Consider the following 22,152-nt stretch of genomic DNA (forward strand, 5'->3'; position numbering starts at 1 on the left):
CTCTGTGGTGATAATGGCCGGGGGTGAAGTGCAGTGGGGACTGTGCAATTGGCCTCATCTCTCACACACTCACACTCACACACACACACACACACACACACACACACACACACAAACACACACACACAAACACACATGTGGGTGCACACATCAAAGAGCTTGGAGCAAGACCTCTGAATCTACAAGCTCAGAAGACAGAACACAAACCACTAAACACCTGACAGGGAAAGAGCTTCCTTGTATTCACATGCTGTAGGGGGGGATTAGGGACATCCTGGCTCCCCCTGAGAGTGGTCTCGAATATCAGGACTCAATAGCTGTTATTTTTAGGGTATTTTTAAAATCTAGCACCACCCAGAGCCAAATACACACACACACACACATACACATCAGCCCAGCAGCAGAAATGTTGCACAAATTTCCTCAAAACAAATGGAGTATGACTAGACTATTTTACACCTCTCATCAACATGCAAACCTGATCAGATGAGTGTGGCTATGATGCTTTGATGGAAGCAGGCGTTGTGACCTTGACACTCAGCTGCTACAGTGGAGCTGCTCATTGTGATTACACTGGGTTAGCTCCAAGGTTTGAATGTGTTTGACTGTGTGAATGTGAAGCCGAGTGTTGGCAGAAAGGACCATGTGTGCCACGTCAAAATAACAGATAAAGGTTAAAAAAAATATTTTGACACATGAAAAAAAAAAAAAAAAAAAAAAAAAACCCCAAAAAACAATCAAATGCAAATGTGCCTCTAATCTGCATACTGCAGCTATGCCAACAAAAAAATTGTGCATAGATGCAACCAGGGACTGCCAAAATAAAATAAAATAAAAATAAAAATAAAATGTAATAACAGAACATACTGTAAGAACGATAATGAAATACAGAATATATTTTCTCAGGTGGAATGTCTTATCTACGAGCGACAGAAGTTAATTCAATAAATTAACTATTATTATTAATAAATAATAAAATTTGAATTCAAACATTTCTTTACTGCATGTTTCTGTTGATTTGTGCTTTGCTGACAGTGAATATAAAATATATCTGATTGATGAGATGCTGGAAGTTATATTAAGTGTGTATTTCTCATTACATACTTTAAATGAAGATAATAATGAACATGCTGATAAACAAGTAACTTTGCTCAAATGAGGTGAAAAACCCTGTATTCTAACTGAAACATCAATATAATGAATGACTGTACAAAGTTTTGTGCCAGTGTATTTGGTAAACGTTGAGATATTACATAGAATAAGTTCAAACCTGCTGCTGGAAAGAGAAAATGTCAGTTGATCACGAAAGTTATTAGGATTAATTCCCTGGGCAGTATGGATATCTGTCCCAAATGTCATGGCAATCCAGCCAATAGTTGTCAAGATATTTCACAAAAAAGCCAAAAACATTAACGTCATGGTCTTGTGCTAAAGGAAAAGTCACCAAAAAATATGTGTACAAAATGTGATTGAAATTCCTCCAACAACTGTAGTATTTCAGTCTCGACTTAAGTGATGGACTCACATTTCCACGCCTAGAGTCATGCCGCTAGCATGGCTTTAAACTACAATGTTCTACTACTCCTAGGAAGTTGCCTCAGAATAATAATTTGAGCCTGTACAACTTTATTCAAGGCTTGAAGCTGCATGTTTGCTAACTTGCATAATTGTTCCACCCTCGTCTCATATTTCTCGCTTAGTTCATTCCTCTCTGAGGATTTCCTCTGAGAAGGATATTGCATGGTCTTGCCTTAGGCACCAGAAATACCACAGATACCAGTGGTCTGATACTCTGGTGGAGTGTTTCAGCTCTATTTTTCTCTGAGAAATATAATAATTTATCGCTGGAAGAAACAGACAGCGGTGATTCATCATTTCACCATTGAATGTAATCAATCAGAGTGTCTTTATAATTAATTTTTTAATCAAAATGGAAGAGGTCAAAATATCTCACTGGCTTCCTTCTACACACCTTTCCACTCACAGTGAAAGATCTCTTTTGGTGGTAGAGTTGTGATCATTTATTTTGTGGAATTTCCAAAAATTAGCAAGACAGCTTTATTATGACAAGAAGTTTTTTTGAAGAATCCGCCATGTTTTTGAACAGAGAAAGACCAAGAGAGAGACGACTACTTTTGTGTTAGTCTATAAACTTACCATCTTCACATATTGTGTGTGTATTTTATATTTGACTTATGTTTCATTGTAAAGCACTTTTTCAGCATGTGCTGTAAAAAGGTGTCACATAGTAACATTTACTTACTTATTTTACTTTTAGCTCAAGACAGAACATCTTAGGTTCTAATCCAGAAAAGGCCGCAGTATACGTCAAACAAGCAAGGTCATGTGACCCGTCTTCCAACCACACCAATGGGCTAAAGTGTCAAACCCTGCCAAGTTTCTCACGTCTGTACACCTCATCAATTGCAGCATAAAGTGGGCATTATTTTCAGATTGTCTGCTTTGGAAAGTCAAGAAAACATGTTAGACACTGTTTAATGACCTGACAAGCAAATTATCTGAAGCATATTGGCACCTTAAGCCCCAAAACAAAGCTTTCAATTTCAACTTTCACCTTTAGTCTCAAACTTTAGACAGTTTTAGTGTCAGTAGGTCAAAGGATCTAGAAGACAACATTGGAGTTGTCTTTTGCACGACCCATGTGGAGCAGGTAGAACCAGGTACCAGTAAAAGAACTACATCTCCCAACATTTCTGGGAGTACCTGGCTATTTCCTAGGAGACACTAGAGGAAAAATCTAAATTTCTAAAGGAAGAAACTATGGGCTCATTAAGAGGAAGGAAATTTGAAGGATTTGTCAGTATCATATTTCATTTTCATGCCAATCATTACTGTGGATGAAATCTAATCTCTGCATGTTTTGAACAATAGAAGAGTGTTGCTTTCTAAGGCTCCTCACCATCAGACCACCTCATGGCGTCGTCCAGCTGTGGTGGCAGCCCCTTCCAAAGCGTGCTGTCTTTAGGGTAGCCCAGGTCCATTCGCCTCAGGTGGTCATCGTAGCGCCAGTAGCGGTTGTCCTTGAAGAAGTAGGTTTTGTCATTGTGTAGCCAAACAAAGGCTGCGTCTACGCCTTCTGAAGGTAGGCCAAAGTCACTGATTGGACGAGGGTAACCTTCCTCCACGATATTGTCTTTAAACACCCAGTACTTTAGACCTGGAGAGGGTGGACACAGAAAATCTACTTAACAAACTATAGTTTTAAACATCACTCATAGCAGACAAGTGTATCCATTTTAGATGATGCATTTAAAAAGACAAGAGACCTGTAAAATTTGTAAAGGACACTCTCTTGAAATAAACATAAAAGATTTACACATATTTTTGATATGCAGCCAGAGACGAATGTTTCCTGCCAGGAAGACTGTTTTAAGTTTCATCAAATCATGCCCTTGTTTCTGCCCCTCTGTTTTTTTTAGTTCAATTCATGCCTCTTCTGCCGAATCTCACATAGAGAAAAAAATGCCACAGTTTCCTTCAGAGTCCCAGCCACATTGTAAGGAAGCTGCGAACTGTCTCTTTTCTTCAGGCCTCTTTATAGTGTGGATGAATCACGTTTTAAAAAAAGTCAGTGGGTCGTCAGCAGTTTTTAAAAAAATGTTCTGGATGCACTGTCACTTGAAATACAGTATGTACTAAACTGTGCATATTTTAACCATCATATTTATTTAAAAACTCATTCCATCATTTACTTGTGACAGAAAGAGAGAGGAAAAAAAATAAAACGTGTGACTTCAGATGTTCACCAACACTATTGAACTAGACTAAATAATCATTCCAAGATTTGATTACCAATTGGACTGCAGATTTATTTCTTTTTGATACTGCACCTTTGAAAAAGACTATCTTGTGGTCTCCAGGTCTCTCGTACACAGCGTCCACACTGTCCAGATTTGTTGGGAGGCCCCTCCAGAAGCGATGGATCTGAGCCGGACGCAGAGACACCAGGTGCTTCTCTCGAGTTAGTCGCCAGAAATACTTCCCTGTGGGGAGAAGGACAGGTTTGAGTTAAGAGGACCAGCATTATTCAGGTTGCTGGCAATGAATATTAATGGCTCACATGGCTTTTTTAATTCATTGGCCATGAGGAAACTTAAAACAGTGCAAATGTGAACAAACCTTAAGAAGAATACGATGGTTCATGCTGTCATTGGGTCATTTGTGTATAAAGAAATTTTATCAATAGCAACTTGCCCTTTGAATCTTTATCAAAGCATGAACTGTTTCCTTTCTTCAACAGTTTTCCATGGTCATATCTACCTTCAGCAGACTTTTACCCATATGGTACATTTCAGAACATGTTCAAGGCTCACTGAAAATGAGGGTTTACATTCTCTACAAAAAAAAAACAAAAAAAAAAAAAACACATTACGTGAATGCCAGACAGTATTCATATAACAGGCTGAATCAAATCAATGTCGGAAAAAAGAACATTGAGAAGACAAAATGATTGTAACAATGCTCTGTAAAACTTTTAATTTAATCTCTTGTAAGTTATAAAAAGGATAAAAAAAAGTGGTTTACAAAATGTCAGTTAAAGTTCAGTAAACTTTGTTAACACGTCTGCTGCTGAAGGTATGCGAGCCTGCTTCTTGTTTCTGTTGTCAGTGAGGCTCGGGGTGATCCTTCCAGAGGGGAAAGCATGAAAGCCTGATGTAATTTTTGGACTGCAGTCTCTCAGCAGGGCTCAACTGGCTCAGTTGGGTGTCTACGGCTGAACCCCCCTCCCGCTCCCCGCCCTCATCCTATTTCCCTCTCTCTGTCCTTCCTTAATTTCTTCTTCCTCCTCTTACGTCCGCTCATTTAGCAATTTATTTTTATTTTTCCCCACACAGCTCTGTAGCTTTACGTCCGTCTTTCTCCCTTTGTGCCGCTGTACCTTTGAAAAAGAAGGCCTCCCCTCGTATCTGGGCCACTGCATCAAAGTGACTGGAGCATCTGTCTGGGGCATCTCGCGCCAGCCTGAGAGATGTGAAGAAAGTAGGAGGAGAGAAGATTGTAAAAAAGAGGGAAAAATAACTTCTTACATAAAACTGGACATTTATAACATTTAAATCTTTAAAAAGCACAAAGAATGTTGTGTCCGACTCCTATCATCTAAAATGACATATTACATACACTATGTATGGGAAAAAAAATCATATCACATAAATTCTATTAATAGATGTTTGCTTTAAATGAGATATGAGTTCATCCTCTTCATCTTCTTTTTATGCATCCGGATTTTATTCACACTTCTCCTGTCATCCGCTGTGACTGGAAGGATGAGTCTGTGAAACCAGGCAAAACAAAGGAGGAGATGCTCTCACGTTGACAGGGTGAGGTCCCTCATTTATCCCAGAGGTTTGTGATTTAAAGCACTGATGTGGTCGGCCTGCCAATGGTGAAGCCATTAGCACCACAGGGCTGTGAGCGGGAGCCCGCCAGGCCTTATATTACCAACAAAGAGCTCTATTAACACTATTCACTGCCTAGTGGTCAGTGTTGGTACCCTTGTCAGGACCTAATCCAGCTTTTTTTTTTTTTTTTTACATATCATGACCTAATGGAGTCAGTGGGAAATGACTAATGAAGCCAGTGGAGGTCTGAAACAAGAATTCAAACGATGGCTTAAGTTCCCACCACTGCCTTTTTAGCTAAGACAGCTAAGACACAAGTAGTGGTACCTCATTGTTTTCCTGACGTGTGTGTGTGTGCATGTGTATGTGTGTGTTTTCTTGTGAATCTAATTTAAATTGCAGGTCTTAAGAATGAAGATATTTTTTGGTTGGACCTCTTGGGGACCACTTTAAGATGAGTGCTTGGTGGTTTGGGTGTGTGCGGCTGTACGTGTTTATGTACATTCAAAATACATAAATGAACAAAATTAAGTCTAATTATCCTTTATAATCTAAAAAAAAAAAATACAGGTTGATAGCTGCCAAAACTTGCTTTAGGGAATTACTTAATTAGACGGGCAGGCTCCCAAACTCACTCTGTGCCTCTTAGCTAATTTGCTTTGTTGGCACCTCATGGTTTCAGATCAAGGTCCAAAAAACTCTTTTTACAATAAATGTAGTGTATTCCTGCATGGATTCATTACCTTGTTTCTGAGTGGAAGTAGGATAAAAGTAAGGAAATTAAAAAACAATCACAATATCATTATGCTGATGTACAGGGAACCATCAGAAAAATAGAAATCTCACTATAATGACATCCAATACAGTTACACTGAAATAAATACCACCTGTGTGAGACAGTTTCGTGTTCTTATAGATGCAGCTGAACTTCTCTTATTGTCGTAACTTCAGGACAGCTTTATTTTTATGAATGTGTAAACATGCCTAAGGGAATGCATATAAGCTTGAAACAGGAGAGGAAGTTGATCTTCCAACTGAAGCCATAAGACATATCAAAGAGCAGCATGCATCCTAATAAGATGTATCCTGAGTCAGCTGTGGAGCAGGCATCATTTTTGGTATCAAAATTGTACTGTGCCATCTGATTTTTATTGACATTCCTCTCTGCAGCACTGCTGGCAGGCAGTGTCATGTTGAATGGGATTCACAAGTGCGCGAAGGATGGAAAACATTTACTTTCACCCAACAAAACTGCAGGATTGGTGATGCAGGGTCACTGCGTTTTATCTAGGCACAAAAGTAGGCGCCTCGAGTTAGAGCCTGAGGGATTGTTGAAGAAGCCAAAGTGGATTTTTTTTGAATGCAGTGTAGTTCTGTAACTTTTTGCTGCACGTCAAAGATGCTGGAAGTCTTTGAATCTTTTACTCACAAGACAGTGGATCTGTTTTCCGGGAGGTCGAGCAGGACGGGAGGCTCAGCCGTCTGGGAGGGGTTGACTGGTCGGTTTGTGTGGGACACTGAGTCTCTGACACCTGGGATGAGATCAAGTGCCAAATGAATTTCCAACACATGTAATAACATTCTGCCGATTCTTTGGTATTTTCTTTATTCCTGTGCTTCTGTAATGTTATTATGCTCCATTTTGTGCCATCATATAACATGGCACATACTGTGTTTAATTCTCTCCTTCTTCTTGTCAGTTTTATCTCTTTGTTCACTCAAATACTTCACTCCACTTCAGTTTGATTTAATTCACATGCCCTCGCCATTTATTTTTGCACTTCATTCTCCTCTTCATGTTTATCATTCTCTTCTCTCACACTGTTATTTCCTGTATCGGGGAATGGTGTGATAAGGTCATGTGCCATAACGAAGTCCAATTAACTCCATCCATGTTTTCATTAAATCAATAACCTTGCTCTACAGAACTCATCAACTGCTTCCTGTGAAAGGAGGTCTCAGTACCTTCAGTTTGCTTAGCTGTCACCGGGAAACATACATAATTACAGCAAAGGCTCATGAGTCATGGTCAGTGGAGTAGAGGAAGATTCTGTGAATGCAGATATGGGAAGGGTACGTCTGCTCAGTGTTTCCACACACACACACACACACACACACACACACACACACACACACACACACACACACACACACACACACTCTACAGGATCGATCAGAGAAGAAGCAGAGACATCGTCCAGTCTTGTTTGCTTTAGAATGAGCAGCCAATCTAACCAGTATGCTCTGTAAATTAATGAAATAATACCATAAATAATGATGGAAAAGTATATGCCCAGTAGATAATGACACAGGCTTAGTTGAAAAAAAAAATGGAGAATAATATTTATAAGTATTTTGGAAATACTTGGAGACCACTCTGTTTTATTTTTTGACAGCACCCAGTTCTAATCAGCTACAGAAATACAATTTTTCACATGTGTGCGTGCTTGTTGTTACACTTGAGGCAGATTTATTAATGGAAATTCTAATGGAAATGCAAATTGCTTACCCCTCTCTCTCTTTTACACACACTCACACATACACAGTAAGTTGACTGCATGTTGCCTCGTACCGTAGAGCTGCCAGACGCGGACTTTGTCTTCATAGGGCAGGTCGTATTTCAGAGGGTCTCCTACAGGACCCTGGTAGTACGGTCTCATGATGGACTCCATGGCTGAGGTGTGGACCAGGCCGATGGCGTGACCGAACTCATGGACTGCAACAGCAAACAGGTCCATGCCGTGGGAGTCTGAAGGAGATGGAGAGAAGGATCATTAAACAAAATATGTCAACAAACAACATCATGGTGGGGGAAACGGTAGAACAAAGCGGAGGCAGAGCACCATAGTAACACAATCCAAAGGTCACAGTTCATTTCACAGTTCTGTTTAAAATATGCCTCATAATGAATCAACTTGGGAAAACTGTATCTTGATCCACAAACCTGCTCCTGACCTGGGGTTAACATGGACACTGCTCAGCATTGGTGTGAGGGGGTGCACATGAGTTACTATAGTTACAATATACTGGTTATCACACCAGGGATTTAGTAGATAAAAATGGATTATGGAAAAGTTATTTTTACCACTCACCAATAGGCTGGTTTAAGTGGTTAAATTTGTTGTTTAATATATTGTGTATGAAAGGGTATTAAAGAGATTTAGCGAATGACTTTGGGAAGACGCAGTGGTGACACTTGCCAATGTCACTTTTCTGCTACATGTCGGTGTCCTTAAATGACCTGCTCAAACCCCTGTTCAGGTATTTTATCCTTTTTCAACTCATCTGCTTATGGTGCAAATTAAGAGGCATGACAGACAGCTCAGGAGGCTTTGAGTGCTGTTAGGCGTGTGGTGTGGTGAGATAACTGTGGTAATACTGCCTGAATCCCTGGGCTGCCAATCAAAACCTGAGTGCAGAAAGACACCTAAAGAGCCTGCAGGCTATTAAAGCACATTCCCCTCGATGTTCAACTAAAAGAGAAAAGAAAAAGCCACCAAAACTCCTTGTCTGGCTCTGCGAAGCAAGACAAAACCTAGGGCTTGGAGATTTGGATTTGCAAAAAGTATGGAGAGCCAGCATGTCAAGCCAAGCTAGCTTAGAGTTCCTTGGTGGCTAGGATCAAGTCTGCATTCAGTTAACCTTATGTTGGCCTCAGCCTGGGACATGCACTCATGCTTACAGTACCCACCTGGGGTATTCAGGAGGCAAATGCCAGCTCTAATCTACAGGAGCACATGGTGCAGAGAGGAAAGGTGAACAAAAGGAAGGATAGAGAGAGAGGGAACAGGGGCTCAGAGCAGAGTATGTACCATATCATCATATTTACGGTCCATGTGAGGCGGACAGGATAGACGTAATGCCTGCGGACAAAAGTGGGAGCAGAGAGAATTGGGTTGGATGAACTAGATTCATTTAGGAAGGCAGAGAGAGACAAAGTGACAGAGTAGACTTATGAGACTTATGAGTCTATTAAATTCCTTTATATTTAGGGGTTCAATCTTTGTTCTGCTGAATTCACCAGGGAGTCATTAAGAAGCTTTTTATCGAGCCAAATGCTTTCATTGCATGTGGTTGAGGATGGGAATTAAGGACTTCATTCGCTAGATCTTTAAACTTCCTGTCAACCATTCCTCCAGTCCTCGAAAATTAAGATCACAGGACTCAGTTGCTTTGATCTTATTCAAGAAGACCTTGGTAAGACATCTGTATGGCTACCTCAAATGTTTTACACATCCTTTCCTGGATGCCCTGAAGTTAGCCTACAGGACCAGCATGTTTATGGATGATGCAGTGGACATGAAGCCAGAGTAACTTTGACAAAAGCTATGCAAGAACACTGTTTATGGAACTTAAATCTGCTATTTGCAGATCCCTTCCTCAGTTTTTAGTGACTAGTTCATTTATACTGGTGATTTACTAAGTTGCTCCACTAGAACATAAAAAAATATCTTAGCTAGTAAAGACTACGTAAACAGGAAGTCACTTCAGCATCTCAAGCTGCAGCTTAACTGCCAAAAACTATAGTTTTAGTTTTTATTAAGAAAATGTCCAATTATGATAACCTAGCTGATGCTATTAGGCAATTTAGCAAAACAATGCTTGTATAAGGTCTTAAGGTACGTGTTATTTCTTATTAAAAATCAAGTGTTAGATCAGATGTGTCAACAATATTTCTCATTATCTCTTGTTGTCTTCAAACAGGTCATGTATTAGCAAGTTAATATTAGCATTGTAAGTTGGTTTTGTTGAAGGTATGAAGCAGTTTCAACTAGCAGTTACTGGGTGCAAATATCTAGTAACAACTAAACTCTACATAAGAACTACTTTGTGTGGTGCGACATGTTTTGATATAAATCTCTACCTACTTCTGTTATTACTAGACTAGTTTGAACTTTTGAAGAGCTGCAGCAACCTTCCCCTGATCTGTCAATACTGTGCTCACTGAATTTCCAAGTCAGGAAATGGTATGGCACAGCGCAACACGACATGATAAGAAGCAAAAGCGAATCAATACAACATGACATAACACAACTCAGTGACAAGACACATAAATCCAAATCATTCAAAGTATAAGCCTCCTTTGAGGTCACAACTTTAATTCAGTCAGTAAAAAAGCTCAGCAGGGGATGCACTTAATACAACAGCTGAGGACATTCTGCCTGTCAATGACAGTGGTGGCCCACAGCCAACATCCAGTCCACTGTGACACAACACACTGCTCTGTGGTTTGGGCCATATTGGGATAAAGACTAGACTAAACAAATAATTGAGTAACCAGAGTTCGTTGCCAACAACATGACCATTCTCCAAAAATATCTGCTACTCCAGGCCCTGGCAGTTTACATCCAACATCATTAACAACCTCTCCCATCCACATCATCTAACTAACTCTGGACAACTGGAGCCAAAACAGCCAGACACAAAACAACTTCTTCCCCTGACAACTGCTCCGCATCAATATCTCTACAAACTGGTAAACAGAATGGCAAAAAGCACCACAATATACAACAGCAGCCATTGATGCTGTGCTAGTAACCTTCCTTCATTGTTTCCTCTGCCAAGGAGGTTATGTTTTCACCTGTGTCTGATTGTTAGTTTGGGGCATGGGCCAAAAAGGAACACATTAAACTTTGGTGTCGATCGGCTTAAAAGGAGCTGATCCAGGATTTTTTTTAATATCACTTTCCTTAACATTGCAAGATAGGGGGATTTTCAACACTTTTGTCAGTTTCTCAGGAAATAATGTATGGATCTTAACATAAAAAAAATCATACACATTTATGGTGTTGAGATCTATGACTTTGTTCAATTTGGTAGGGTTAGGGTCAAGATAGTCTTGATCTGACAGACATTTAGAGGATTGTTGCAGGTATGCGCTATACTGAGTGCTATGCTAGATGATAAGATGTTTTTTGCCCTCTTTCTTTTTACAGAAAGAAAACAGTCAAAGTTGTTTTTATTGCATTGCAACATATTTATACCTATTTCTAGTCTGCAACCGAGTGCTCTCTAGAGTTGTATTTCTTTTTATTGTTGTTATTATAACTATACAATCTACTACCAGTATAATGTGAAACCAATCAAAGCGTTTTAGTGGCAATTCTTCTTGCCACTTAGTCCTGCCTCTACTTCCCTACTGAAATGGCAAAGAAAAGGTTTATTTCTTTACATGTATACAAGATAGTTTATGAGAAATTGGCTAAATGCAAGCTGAATAATGGGCCTTGAAGAACCTCACATAATACCTAATTAAACAATGATGCCGTTGCCTCATTCCTCTCCAGCTCTGTCAAAATGAATGTGACAGTGTTATATTCAGGTAAATATTCAAAATGATGGGTTATTTGTTCCCCTCTCCATTTCTGGCTCAGACAGTATCCTCCCAGGTTGTAAAAAAACAAACGAAAACACTTATAAGCGAAAATGCTTCTTCATGTTCATATATTACAAAAACATTAGCTTAAATGTTGAACTTGCTCTGGAGCCACTACTGTGCCAGATGTATCTATTGTATCAGCTATCCTACAGCATGATGAAATCACTTTGATTCATACAGACCCTCCAGTTCTACAGGTAAGCAAAATTTGTTGTGCAGTGAATACAGAGCAGTAGAGTGCACCATTTATTGTGATATGGAATGATGTAATTACCCTGCCCTGCAGTAGTTGTGTAACCTGTACAGTGGAAAGAAGCAGCTTTTACATTTGATGTGAATCATTGTAATACAGTGGCCAGCTATTACATCTTGCAGTTGAATAATTTCAAATAGTTCTTTAATCTTTTTTTATTACTGGTATCATATTATATCACAAATAATATTCCGGAGATAAGAAATCTTATCTGTGCAAGAAAACACAGATCGATGGTAGTTATATTATCTTATCTCAAATCCCCAATATGAACTGTTAAGAGTAATGGCGTCCATGTATGAGCCACCAGAATAGAGCCCTCTCTACAGATCCCCTGCTTGCTCAGTGAGCCCTCATCGGGCTGTATGTTTACATGCTTATCCACTGATGGTACATGAACACGGCCTTGTCTTATATCAAGTGAACGTGCTGATGTTGAAGTCGTGTTCACTTTCCACCCATTCACCAGTTGTTCAAATAACAAGAGTGACCACAATCAATCTAATGGTTGTGTTGCCTCATATTCCATCCAAATTCAGTAAATGGAGACACAGAAACATGGATGTACAGATTAAAACTCTCAGTCATATCCTGATTCATATGTTTCCATGCAACAAAGACTTTTATGTAACTGTCACAAAGCTTAAAGTTTATTGAAGCAGAGCACTCTCACTCTGCCTTTCTTATGTTTATACCTCTTATTAGTTTGCAGTTTGTTTATTTTCCCTGGATTCTAGTCCTTTTGCCATTTCCTGGGTCTGAATTGTTTTGCAGTATTATTTTCTTTTGGTTTTCTATTCTGTATGTACTTGAAAATTGTGTTATTATCTGCTCTGTTGCTTGAAGCATCAGTCTAGAAAGGTAGTTGTGTGAAAGCCAGGACAGAGACAGGATGTGATGTAATATACTGTAAACTGAGAGTTTAAAGAAAATATTTAAATTACACTTTAAAATGGTTTATATAAGTAAAACGGAACAATATGATGTGGTCTAGAGAGTCTCAAGTCAAGCTTTCGCACCAGATAGCAATGTTCCTGCCATGTTCCCTGTTCTTTTAGAGGCTGTAACTACACAACTCACCCTCCCCCTCTACTAACAAAAATAACAGACAGACAGATAATGACAGTGAAAAAATCTCTCTTTTTCTATTCTGTCCATGGCTCCATAACCTTAATTGTTCCCAAGCAACAAATTTCACACATAACTTTAAAATGTTAAAATACCTGAAAGAAAACCAGAAATCCTGCACATTGCTTGATCTCATTTTATTTTGGAACAAAGTTTTGGTTGGTAGACCTTTATCAAGAAAAATCAAAATAACTAAAACCTAGTATATGGCTGGACTGCATATGTAATTAAGGACATTGTTGAAAGCTGTTGTGGACCTGCTGTAAACAACTGACATTGTGTCATATTTGCATTCTGCGTAGTATCAGCCAGTTTCAGCCCTTTAACTGTTTGTTGCTCTCCAACTCTCTGTGCTCATATATAGTGCTTCAATACAGCCGACTTTCCAATAGAGCCTTTCTCATTTACATGTTTCTGTTGTCAGACAAAGGAACAAGTATGAAATAATGACTGAAACCCGCAGCCCATTAAGACTACATGTTAATTTCCCAGCCATTTCCAAGTTGCTGCTAAAATCGAGATTTTATAACTGCAACGTCGTCTGAAAAAAATCACCAAACACATAAATTAAAGACAACGGCTGTGCTGTGATTTGCAACTGTGTCTCCTTGTAAAATGATGGCTCAGAGAGAAAGTTAGAAGCGACAGAATATCTCTTATTTTTTCTCTCACACAGTGCAGAGCCTCTGTATGGGAGAGAGGTTTGCCTCTTGCTTGTGGGGCATTACTGGTGACTCTTTTCTATGGAAAGTAGCTAAGGTTTGTCCAAAAAGTCACTAGATTTGTCGCTAGGTAATAAAACATCGAAATAAAAACATCTCTAAATCTAGTGACAAATGCTCTAGGTTGGCAACACTGCAGGCTGTAAACGCCTGATATAAAAATTCATTTTGAAAGAGCAACAGCTAATGAGGAAACTGACCGTCAGCCAGATGACAAATGGCGTAACTTGACTACTCAACTGTGTCACTCACTCAGTCAGTCAGTCACGGACATTCACATTTATATGGCTGGTCATAGCCAAGAACTACCAATGAAAGTCAGTTTCATTTAACAACCTTATTTTTTGCCAGATTGGAGATTTATAAGTGTTTGATTTTCAAACGTCAATAAAATAGGTATCTAATATCTGTATGTCTTATCTCTTGACACCTTCACCTATTAAATAAAGGCAAAAATGCAAATAAATAATAAAAGTAAAACCAAAGATGACTGTACAAATGCTTAAAAAAACAGGACTATATGAGTTATCACTCATCAGAATGATAATACAGTAACATTAAACTGATCAATCTGCCTCCTATTTTTTTCATGTGTTTCTTCTCTCCGACATAAGCAGTACACACAAGGCTGCATGCAAACACCACAGTAGCGCACACACAGAACAACTGGATGCCATGAAAAATTCACCTGCTTAATGATGCTTTTGTTTTAGTCAGGGTAATCAGTTTGCAGGAGCAGATTGCTGGCAGAGTGGTAATTAATAGACGCAATCTGCTGCCCGTCAAAGCAAAAACAGCACTTCCAGACCTCCACTTATTTGATCTCACTGAGATTCCACCTCTCACGAGTCCTAATGGACACCAGGACCATCAATCACACAGCAGGGGTGAACTGGTCCACTAAATGTGGCGCTTAATATTCCACTATTCAGCATCATCATACACATTAGGAGATGGCCTTAGCGGACCCAGATTTAGGGTCCTGCTGAGAACAATGCAGTGGGACATGGGGGAAGGGAATTAGCAGAGGCAATTACTCAGCTATGGATTTGTCTGATAAGGTTCATTTTTCTAAAGATGATTACAGAGCTCTACAATCTGCTGAAGCACCAACATTCTCTTTTTACCTTCTGGGCTGACCTAATGAGTTTACATCGTCTCAAGGGATTATGATGCTTTTGAAAAAAAAAAGGCCAAGAACAACAATTTATGAATCTAAAGCTTTGTGGGAGCAGAGTCTTACAAGCAGAGATACATAGAAGCAGATACTGACATCAGCAAGACAATGCCTCAGAGACAAGCCGATGAAGGTGGAGGAGAAAGAAGTTGTGAGACAGCAGCGAGGTGAAGCTGGCAGAGTGTGACATGAAGAAATTAAGAGTTGTTTAATTAACTTTTTTTCACTATGCCTCAGCGCGTCAATCTACAGCCTCAGAGTTGTAGACAAGGCAATCTCACCTGCTGCTAAAACATTCAAATCCAGAGGAGAGCTGAACTTCACTCCAACACCACAGAAGAAGAGAACATTCTACCAGGTCTGTGGCTATCTTTGGGGAACTGATTGAAGATATTTGAGGAGAGTTTCTCTCTTCAGAAGATTAAACAGTTAAAAATAGCAGTGTGCGCTTGCTTTACAGATGAAAAAGTGTGATGCACTGGATGTGAATTTCACCCTTGAGGGGATTCATCACAATGAAAGAAAGAAGCAAACTTGAAAACAGGAACATCTAGCAAGGTATGATGCTTCACAGAATCAGTCCATATTTCTACCTTCTCCCGTATTGAAGGTCAGTTTACTGTACTGACACATTGTGTACCATCTTCCTTCGATCCCTCTGAATTATTTATGGTTATGAAAAAAAAACTCGCTTTAACTTTTACTGTAGCTTAGTGGTTAATGCCTGTCTTTTGGACAACACTATGATGGAGGCAGACTGTTACAAACACAAATTACAGTCATAAAGACCGGGTCAAACCGCTGACCCCTCCTTCATTTACTCGCTGCTGCCATTAACAGAACCTATATCTTTGCAGCTGCTGTTGCCCCCGCCCCCCCCCGATTACCCTACACGCTTATTCAAGCACACACCCCAGCAACACAACAGCATTGTGTGCTTCTCCTGCCACTGCTGCGGCCTGGTGGGAGGTCTAATTGGAGCAGATTGAGCTGCTGTCCAGTGACATATGGTTCACAGCCCTGACAGCGCAAAACAAAGGAGGGAGATCCACACAGGTCCTGGCCCCATCACAGACTCACCAGCTGGGATAGACAGCCTCACATGCGCACACACACACACACACACACACACACACACACACACACACACACACACACACACACACACCATCCTTCAGGCTGCGGTGCAACCTAAAACATGAGGTCAAAATGCACCATGGGGCGCTGGATCTTTCCATAGACCTGTCTTACTGACACAGTTTAACACAGTGGTGTACAGCCCATTGGGACAAATCCCAATGGGCTGCTGCCTCGGTGGGTCGGTGGGCCATCAAAAAAAATCCATACAGTTTTTACCAGCCCTGTCTGTCTCTTTACCGACCCTCTGTTTGCGCCTCTCTTTTTTAGTTGCGTATGAAAGCGTGGTGTGTGCTCTGAGACTGGGCTCATTGACATATGTAATCAATCCTCACCCGCAGCCGTGTGATCCTTTGTGTTGTTTGATCTGTCCATCCGGTCGCAATGAAAATACTAAATTCAGGGATGACACTGACCCAGAAACAGAGGTGCAATATCCAGCCAGCTTATTCAGTTTAGAAGTTCACCCTCAGCATCAGTGACATCACCCTGAAGACACACTCAAGTTCTGTACTCCCAGAATATTTGTTTTCTACCATGGAGTTGGAGGATAGTTCATTGTCAGTGGGAAGAAAATAAATCATGTAATGACAAAAAGTAGCTCTTTGATGTTCTTTGAAAGAACTGAGCAAAATTAAAATATCCATGACAATAGTGCCAGGATGACCACACCAAACATCAAAGGCGGCCGTTTTCTGGTCTTTATTGGGTGTAAAGTAACCTAATATTCTAGTAAAATCACAGATATAAGACTATACTTCATGTACATATTCCTATAGATAATATGTATGAAATAAAGAAAATTGTACATAGTGACAAAGGAATCCAAATGCAAATGATATTACAAAACCTGATCATTTGCTTGAATGCTTGTTGGACGTTTATTCCCAGGTTTCATCCTGGCGATGTCCCATAAAAAGGCAACTTTTTCAGAATGAAGCAACATAAAACACAGTATTGGTGCATAATGTGCCTGTACTGTAACTGAGCTGTTCTGTACAGTGCATTACACAGGATAATGTACACATAAAAAAAAACCTGAAAATCACATACTGTCATTATGTCTGTGTGGCTAAATCACTCAAAATGTCAGTGCTGCTGCTTCATAAAACGCAGCGTGCTTACAGATTGCTCTCTGTTTCGCTTCCAGCTGTGGAGGAGGTATTCATGTCAGATTTTGTCAAAAATTCATCTTTCATCCAGGAATTATTCTATTTGGGTTGTCTGAGGCTGAAGCGAGAAAGAGATGTAGTTGGTGTAGGCTGCCAAGTCGTGCAGTTCTGCTTCTCCTGTAAGGAACAAGGCGTCACGGATCGGAGGAGGAGGAGTTATGGCATCCCCAAATATCACAAACTTTTTGGCACAACTTCTCTTCATCTTTCGGCTTTGGGGATCTTTCAGCAGATGGTGGTATACAGTATACGACAAGGCAGTTATAGTTACTCTTGCCCTGCATAGGCACCATTTTCTACAGAAACAAAGACTAAATACAGACATCAGTTGGCCACCAGCAGCAAAGTTAATGGAACACACAAGCCTACAATAACAACAACATATATGTGCATCTGTGACTGAGACTGATTCACTATCTGTAAATCTGACAAAGAGGGACGCCTACTTCGTGAACCTACAGGTTTCTCACCTAAAATGTAGCATGTGATGTCAAGGTGAGAACCAGAAATAGGGCCAGTACGCTTCAAACTAAGTGCTTGTCGAATCGTCTGAGGATACATCCAATGCGTTTTCACTTTAAAAAAGGCGTTTTAAAATCCTCAAACCAACAATTCAACAAGCACGGTCACTTCACACAGCGATAAGATAGAAGTTGCGCAGGTGAGAAAATAGCTAGGACTGGATTTTCTCTTTCAAGCTCTCTTTTCTCATTCTTCACACAACTACTTCCATGCAATACTGTGAAAGCCTTTGTCCCACAGTGTGTACCGTTTTCCCCAGTTGTGAAATTTACTGCGTGAAGAATATAGAGACAGACAGGAGACACTGGATTCCTGGCAAGAGATCAGGAAGGCAGTGTGATATAGCCAAGAGGAGGCAATGAAGACAGGCTTGAGTATGGTCTTCGCACAGGTGTAAAGCTGTGAAGGTGTCAGCTTTTCACCAGGTTTGCTCCAAGCATGTGTCAGTCCTCTTTTGTTTCTTGTGGTACATAAAGTGACAATGAGTCAGTTTTGGCGTTTCAAGCTGAAACCAATCATATCTCTAACCTTTAACTGCATCTTAACTCAAATCACAGGTGATAAGAAAACACTTACTCTGAGGTAAAGCTCTAATCCCAAATTTTAATGTTGCTGTAACAACTACGTGTATTATTTTGTTTAGTTTATCAGCCTATGCGTGTCATTTCAAACTTACATAATCCATGTCCTCAGGCTACTTGTCCAGCTGATATAATTTAGCTCCAAAATGATATCTGTCCATTTTTTTTTTTTTTTTGGTATCCTGGGACTGATCGACTGAGTTATAGCCTAGTGCTAAGGGTGCACTCTGTTTTGAGATAGCACTATCTCAAATCACCTATAATATGCGAGAAAAGTGTCACAGACTTTGTTCCAATGAAATGACGTAACAGTTTTGACTAGTGAAGAACTAGAGCTCAGGGAATTTCCCTCATCCAGCAACTGGTGTGTGGAACCTGCGGTGGAGTTGTTTTGTCGTCCTGCTGTCTCTAATGTCAAATTTGAACTTTCATGCTCGACTTTTATATTTACTCACTTTGGAAGCTTGTGAGAGATGTTTTAGTGAAATATTTCTCACGTCATCTCTGCCTCTGTTATCACTATTCCCTCTCTCCACTGCTGTCCATCCATCTTTCAAAAAGAAAGGATGAATGGAGGTACAGAGCGAAGGAGAGAGGAATGTCATTTTAAGTTTAGTCATCCACATGAAGGGAAGAATACAGAAAGCAAGTCAGAGAGAAGTAGAGTTAATGATTTATGCTGTCATTCATGTGACCGCGCTGAAACAGCCTCTGTCTGACGATGCATTCAGTGCGACTAGATCGCTCCATCCGCTCATTTCATCCGGTTGAGTGGACTTATAATGCTCCCCCGCCCTCTCCTGCTCACCACCTTCTTCTTTTTTTTTTTTTTTTTTAAACCAAAGCAAAGGATAGCAGGCAGAAAATGAGGTTGATGCTAAGTGACAAGACCACCGAGGTTTAGAGAACGTGACCATTTAGTCACATTTTTAAAGTCAGAGTCCTGTTGTGCCACCAATAATTTCATTGCACCAGAGAGAAAACACACACACACGGCAAAGGCTCGGGAGTGCACAATTATTCATAAGATAACAAGGACACGCACAGTTCAGCTAAAGTGCAAAGAGGAGGCGAGTGAATGATGACATACGCAGCCACAGCAGATATTGTACCGTGAGTGTGTGAATGCTTGAACAAGTGAATTAATGAATCAGTGAGTGTGAATCCAAAACACCAGAGCACACATGCGGTGCGTTTTCCCAAGCTGTTTAAGAATGATGGATAATTCCAATACATAAGCTCGTCTATTTTTGATTGGCAGCGCTGATTGAATTCCATTTAAAGCCGCTGTCATCCTGTCCTCATTTCAAACTCGCACATTTCCCCTAGCGAGTAATCAAGCCCTTTGAAAACTGTTTCATGAAAGAAATTCGGCCAGACCAATCCCACACCACTCAAAGCAACAATACACTACGAATGTGTTTCATTGGAATGGGCCACACACAGCCAGTGTCCCCATAACTTAACTTAACATAGACTTAATAATGAAACAGTTAAAATTTAATGTGGCTCAGGTCAGTAATCCATTTTACAATGATATGAAGGGTCCATTCACCGAAAGCCAAACAACAAAATGAATTTAAAAAACGGATACTTCTGCCTTCACCTTGGTTTGATGCATAAAAAAATAAAAAAAATGTATTTTTTGTTGGGTTGTAACTAATGAATATTGATTAATCTATCAATTATTTTTTCAATCAATAATTTTGATCAATTGTTTGGTTGCTGTAATGCAAAAGAAATGTTTTTTAATGTGCTCAAACAACACTCCAAAACCAAAGACATTTAAGTTAGAATGATAAGAATTAGAGGAAAGTTTTATCTTTCAGAAACTGGAACCAAGCAATGTTGGGCATTTTTTAATGGTGACAAACGTTTGTGGCAGCGGACTTACTCATTCATCAACTAGCATTTCAGCATTACTCAGCAGCTGCTTTCCTTTGAAAAACAATGACCTGGTTACTCAAGGTAGTGCACTGACATCACTGCCAACAATATTCACTATATTTATATATTTTTTTAGCAGGTCTCACAGGTGTGAAGCAGTTAAGTGCTACACTTAAAACAGTGTCACTGAAACACTTCACCATTAGGTAATAGCTAATTATATGGGTAACACTTTACATTAAGGTACACATATCCACCATTAACTAGTTGCTTATCATCAAGCATATCAGTAGAATATTGGCTCTTTATTGTAAAGCACTCATTCCTGCCTTATTCTGCATGAACATATTCCATAACTACTAAGCTATTAATTAAGAGCTCATACCACCTTTTGAGGCCCATACTGAGCAAAGCATATTACAATCATAATTCATGTACAACAACTTCCTGACTTACTATCAAAAAGCAGTAATTAGGAGGTTATTGAGGGAAAACTCTGTTAATGGCCTAGCAGTTGTAGAATATGTTCATGCAGAATACGTAGTAAGTGCTTTGTAATGACTAATAAAGAGCCAATATGCTACTAATATGCATGATAATAAGCAACTAGTTAATGGTGAATATGTGCAACTGAACATCAAGTATGACCAATTTATTATATTTTGGAGGATATAAAAATATTGAAAATGGAAAATAGGGTTTATTTATTATTATTATTTAGTCACCGGCACCAAATGGATGCTATACATTTGTAGAAATGCAGACAGTGTGGTTTACTAGCGCTGATTGCAATGTGCCTCACCTGGTGACCTAAAGGTCCACGCCTCGTCATCATCAAAGTGTGTATCCCCGGCTGTGAACCTCTCTCCGGGGAAAAATGCGTGTGCCACGGTGCCCCCTGGTCCGTCAAAGGGATATCCATCATTGTGGTCGGCCTTAGTGAAGTCGATTTGAATATCTGCGTCACTGCCGGCCACTTCGTGGAAGTTAAGTGGCGCGATGTCGCTCCAGACCTTCAAGGCGTAGTACATCAGGGCTCGAACAGTGTCCCTGCCCAGTAAGGCCGAATCCTTAGGGAAGGTCCTCACTCTGACATAGGGAGGACAGAAAAGGAATATATTACATACAATAAGGAGAGAGAAGAGGGGATGAGAAGGAGATGAAGGAAAGGGGGAGCTGAGAAGAGAGAAGAGTTGTCTGATGAGGAAGGTTGACAGTACTCTTGACAGAAGAACAAAGAAAAAGTGAAGACAAGAGAGGAAAGCTGGGCAAAATGAGGAGGAAAAGTGATGATGGATGAGAAACAATAGGGGAAGAAAGAGGTAAATTAAAGGAGGAAAGGGTAAGAAAGGTAAAATCTGTGGGAGGTGACAAGAGAAGAGGAGAAGTATGTGAAGCACATGGGTGACACATCAGAGCTAAACATGAAGACAGAGAAGAGACAAGACAGGTAAAAGAGTGGGAAAGGAAGGTGCTGAGCACAGCAGATGGAAAGAAGTGAGAAGGAAAGAGGAGGGGTTGGTGTACAGTAGATACAAACAGCAGACGAGCACGATGGTGCGCTCTGAATTGCATAAATCAGAAAAGCATAAAGGTCAACTATGTTTGCCACTGGCACAGACCTGCGTGAAAACGAAAATTTCTGTTTGCATATTTTACGCGATTCCATCGGTTTTTGTATTTCATGCTTAGGTGCTCCTGCCGCTCACTTATACGGATGATAAGTTAAGAGTACAATGTGAATTGGAAGAGATTATTTCACCAGCTTTCGGGATCAGCTCATCAGCTTTTCACTGTCTTTTCCATTTCTTATTTAATTTTCTTCCACCCTCAC

General features: G+C 40.0%; 1 protein-coding gene across 1 annotated transcript in view; it reads right to left on the minus strand.

The window, feature by feature from the left end:
• Nucleotides 1-22,152, minus strand: part of LOC111648857 (matrix metalloproteinase-17-like) — a 62,817-nt gene that overhangs the window by 6,514 nt on the left and 34,151 nt on the right. The window contains exons 4-9 of the mRNA XM_023398595.2: nucleotides 21,121-21,407; nucleotides 7,933-8,109; nucleotides 6,790-6,892; nucleotides 4,901-4,983; nucleotides 3,852-4,004; nucleotides 2,921-3,178 (exon numbers count right to left, since the gene is read on the minus strand). Of these exons, the coding sequence (XP_023254363.1) occupies nucleotides 2,921-3,178; nucleotides 3,852-4,004; nucleotides 4,901-4,983; nucleotides 6,790-6,892; nucleotides 7,933-8,109; nucleotides 21,121-21,407 (1,061 nt within the window). The remainder of the gene's footprint in view (nucleotides 1-2,920; nucleotides 3,179-3,851; nucleotides 4,005-4,900; nucleotides 4,984-6,789; nucleotides 6,893-7,932; nucleotides 8,110-21,120; nucleotides 21,408-22,152) is intronic.

Source organism: Seriola lalandi, unplaced genomic scaffold (genome assembly GCF_002814215.2).
Source record: "Seriola lalandi dorsalis isolate HSWRI2012SDOR001 ecotype SW California unplaced genomic scaffold, Sedor1 jcf7180002049662, whole genome shotgun sequence".
Lineage (NCBI taxonomy): Eukaryota > Metazoa > Chordata > Actinopteri > Carangiformes > Carangidae > Seriola > Seriola lalandi.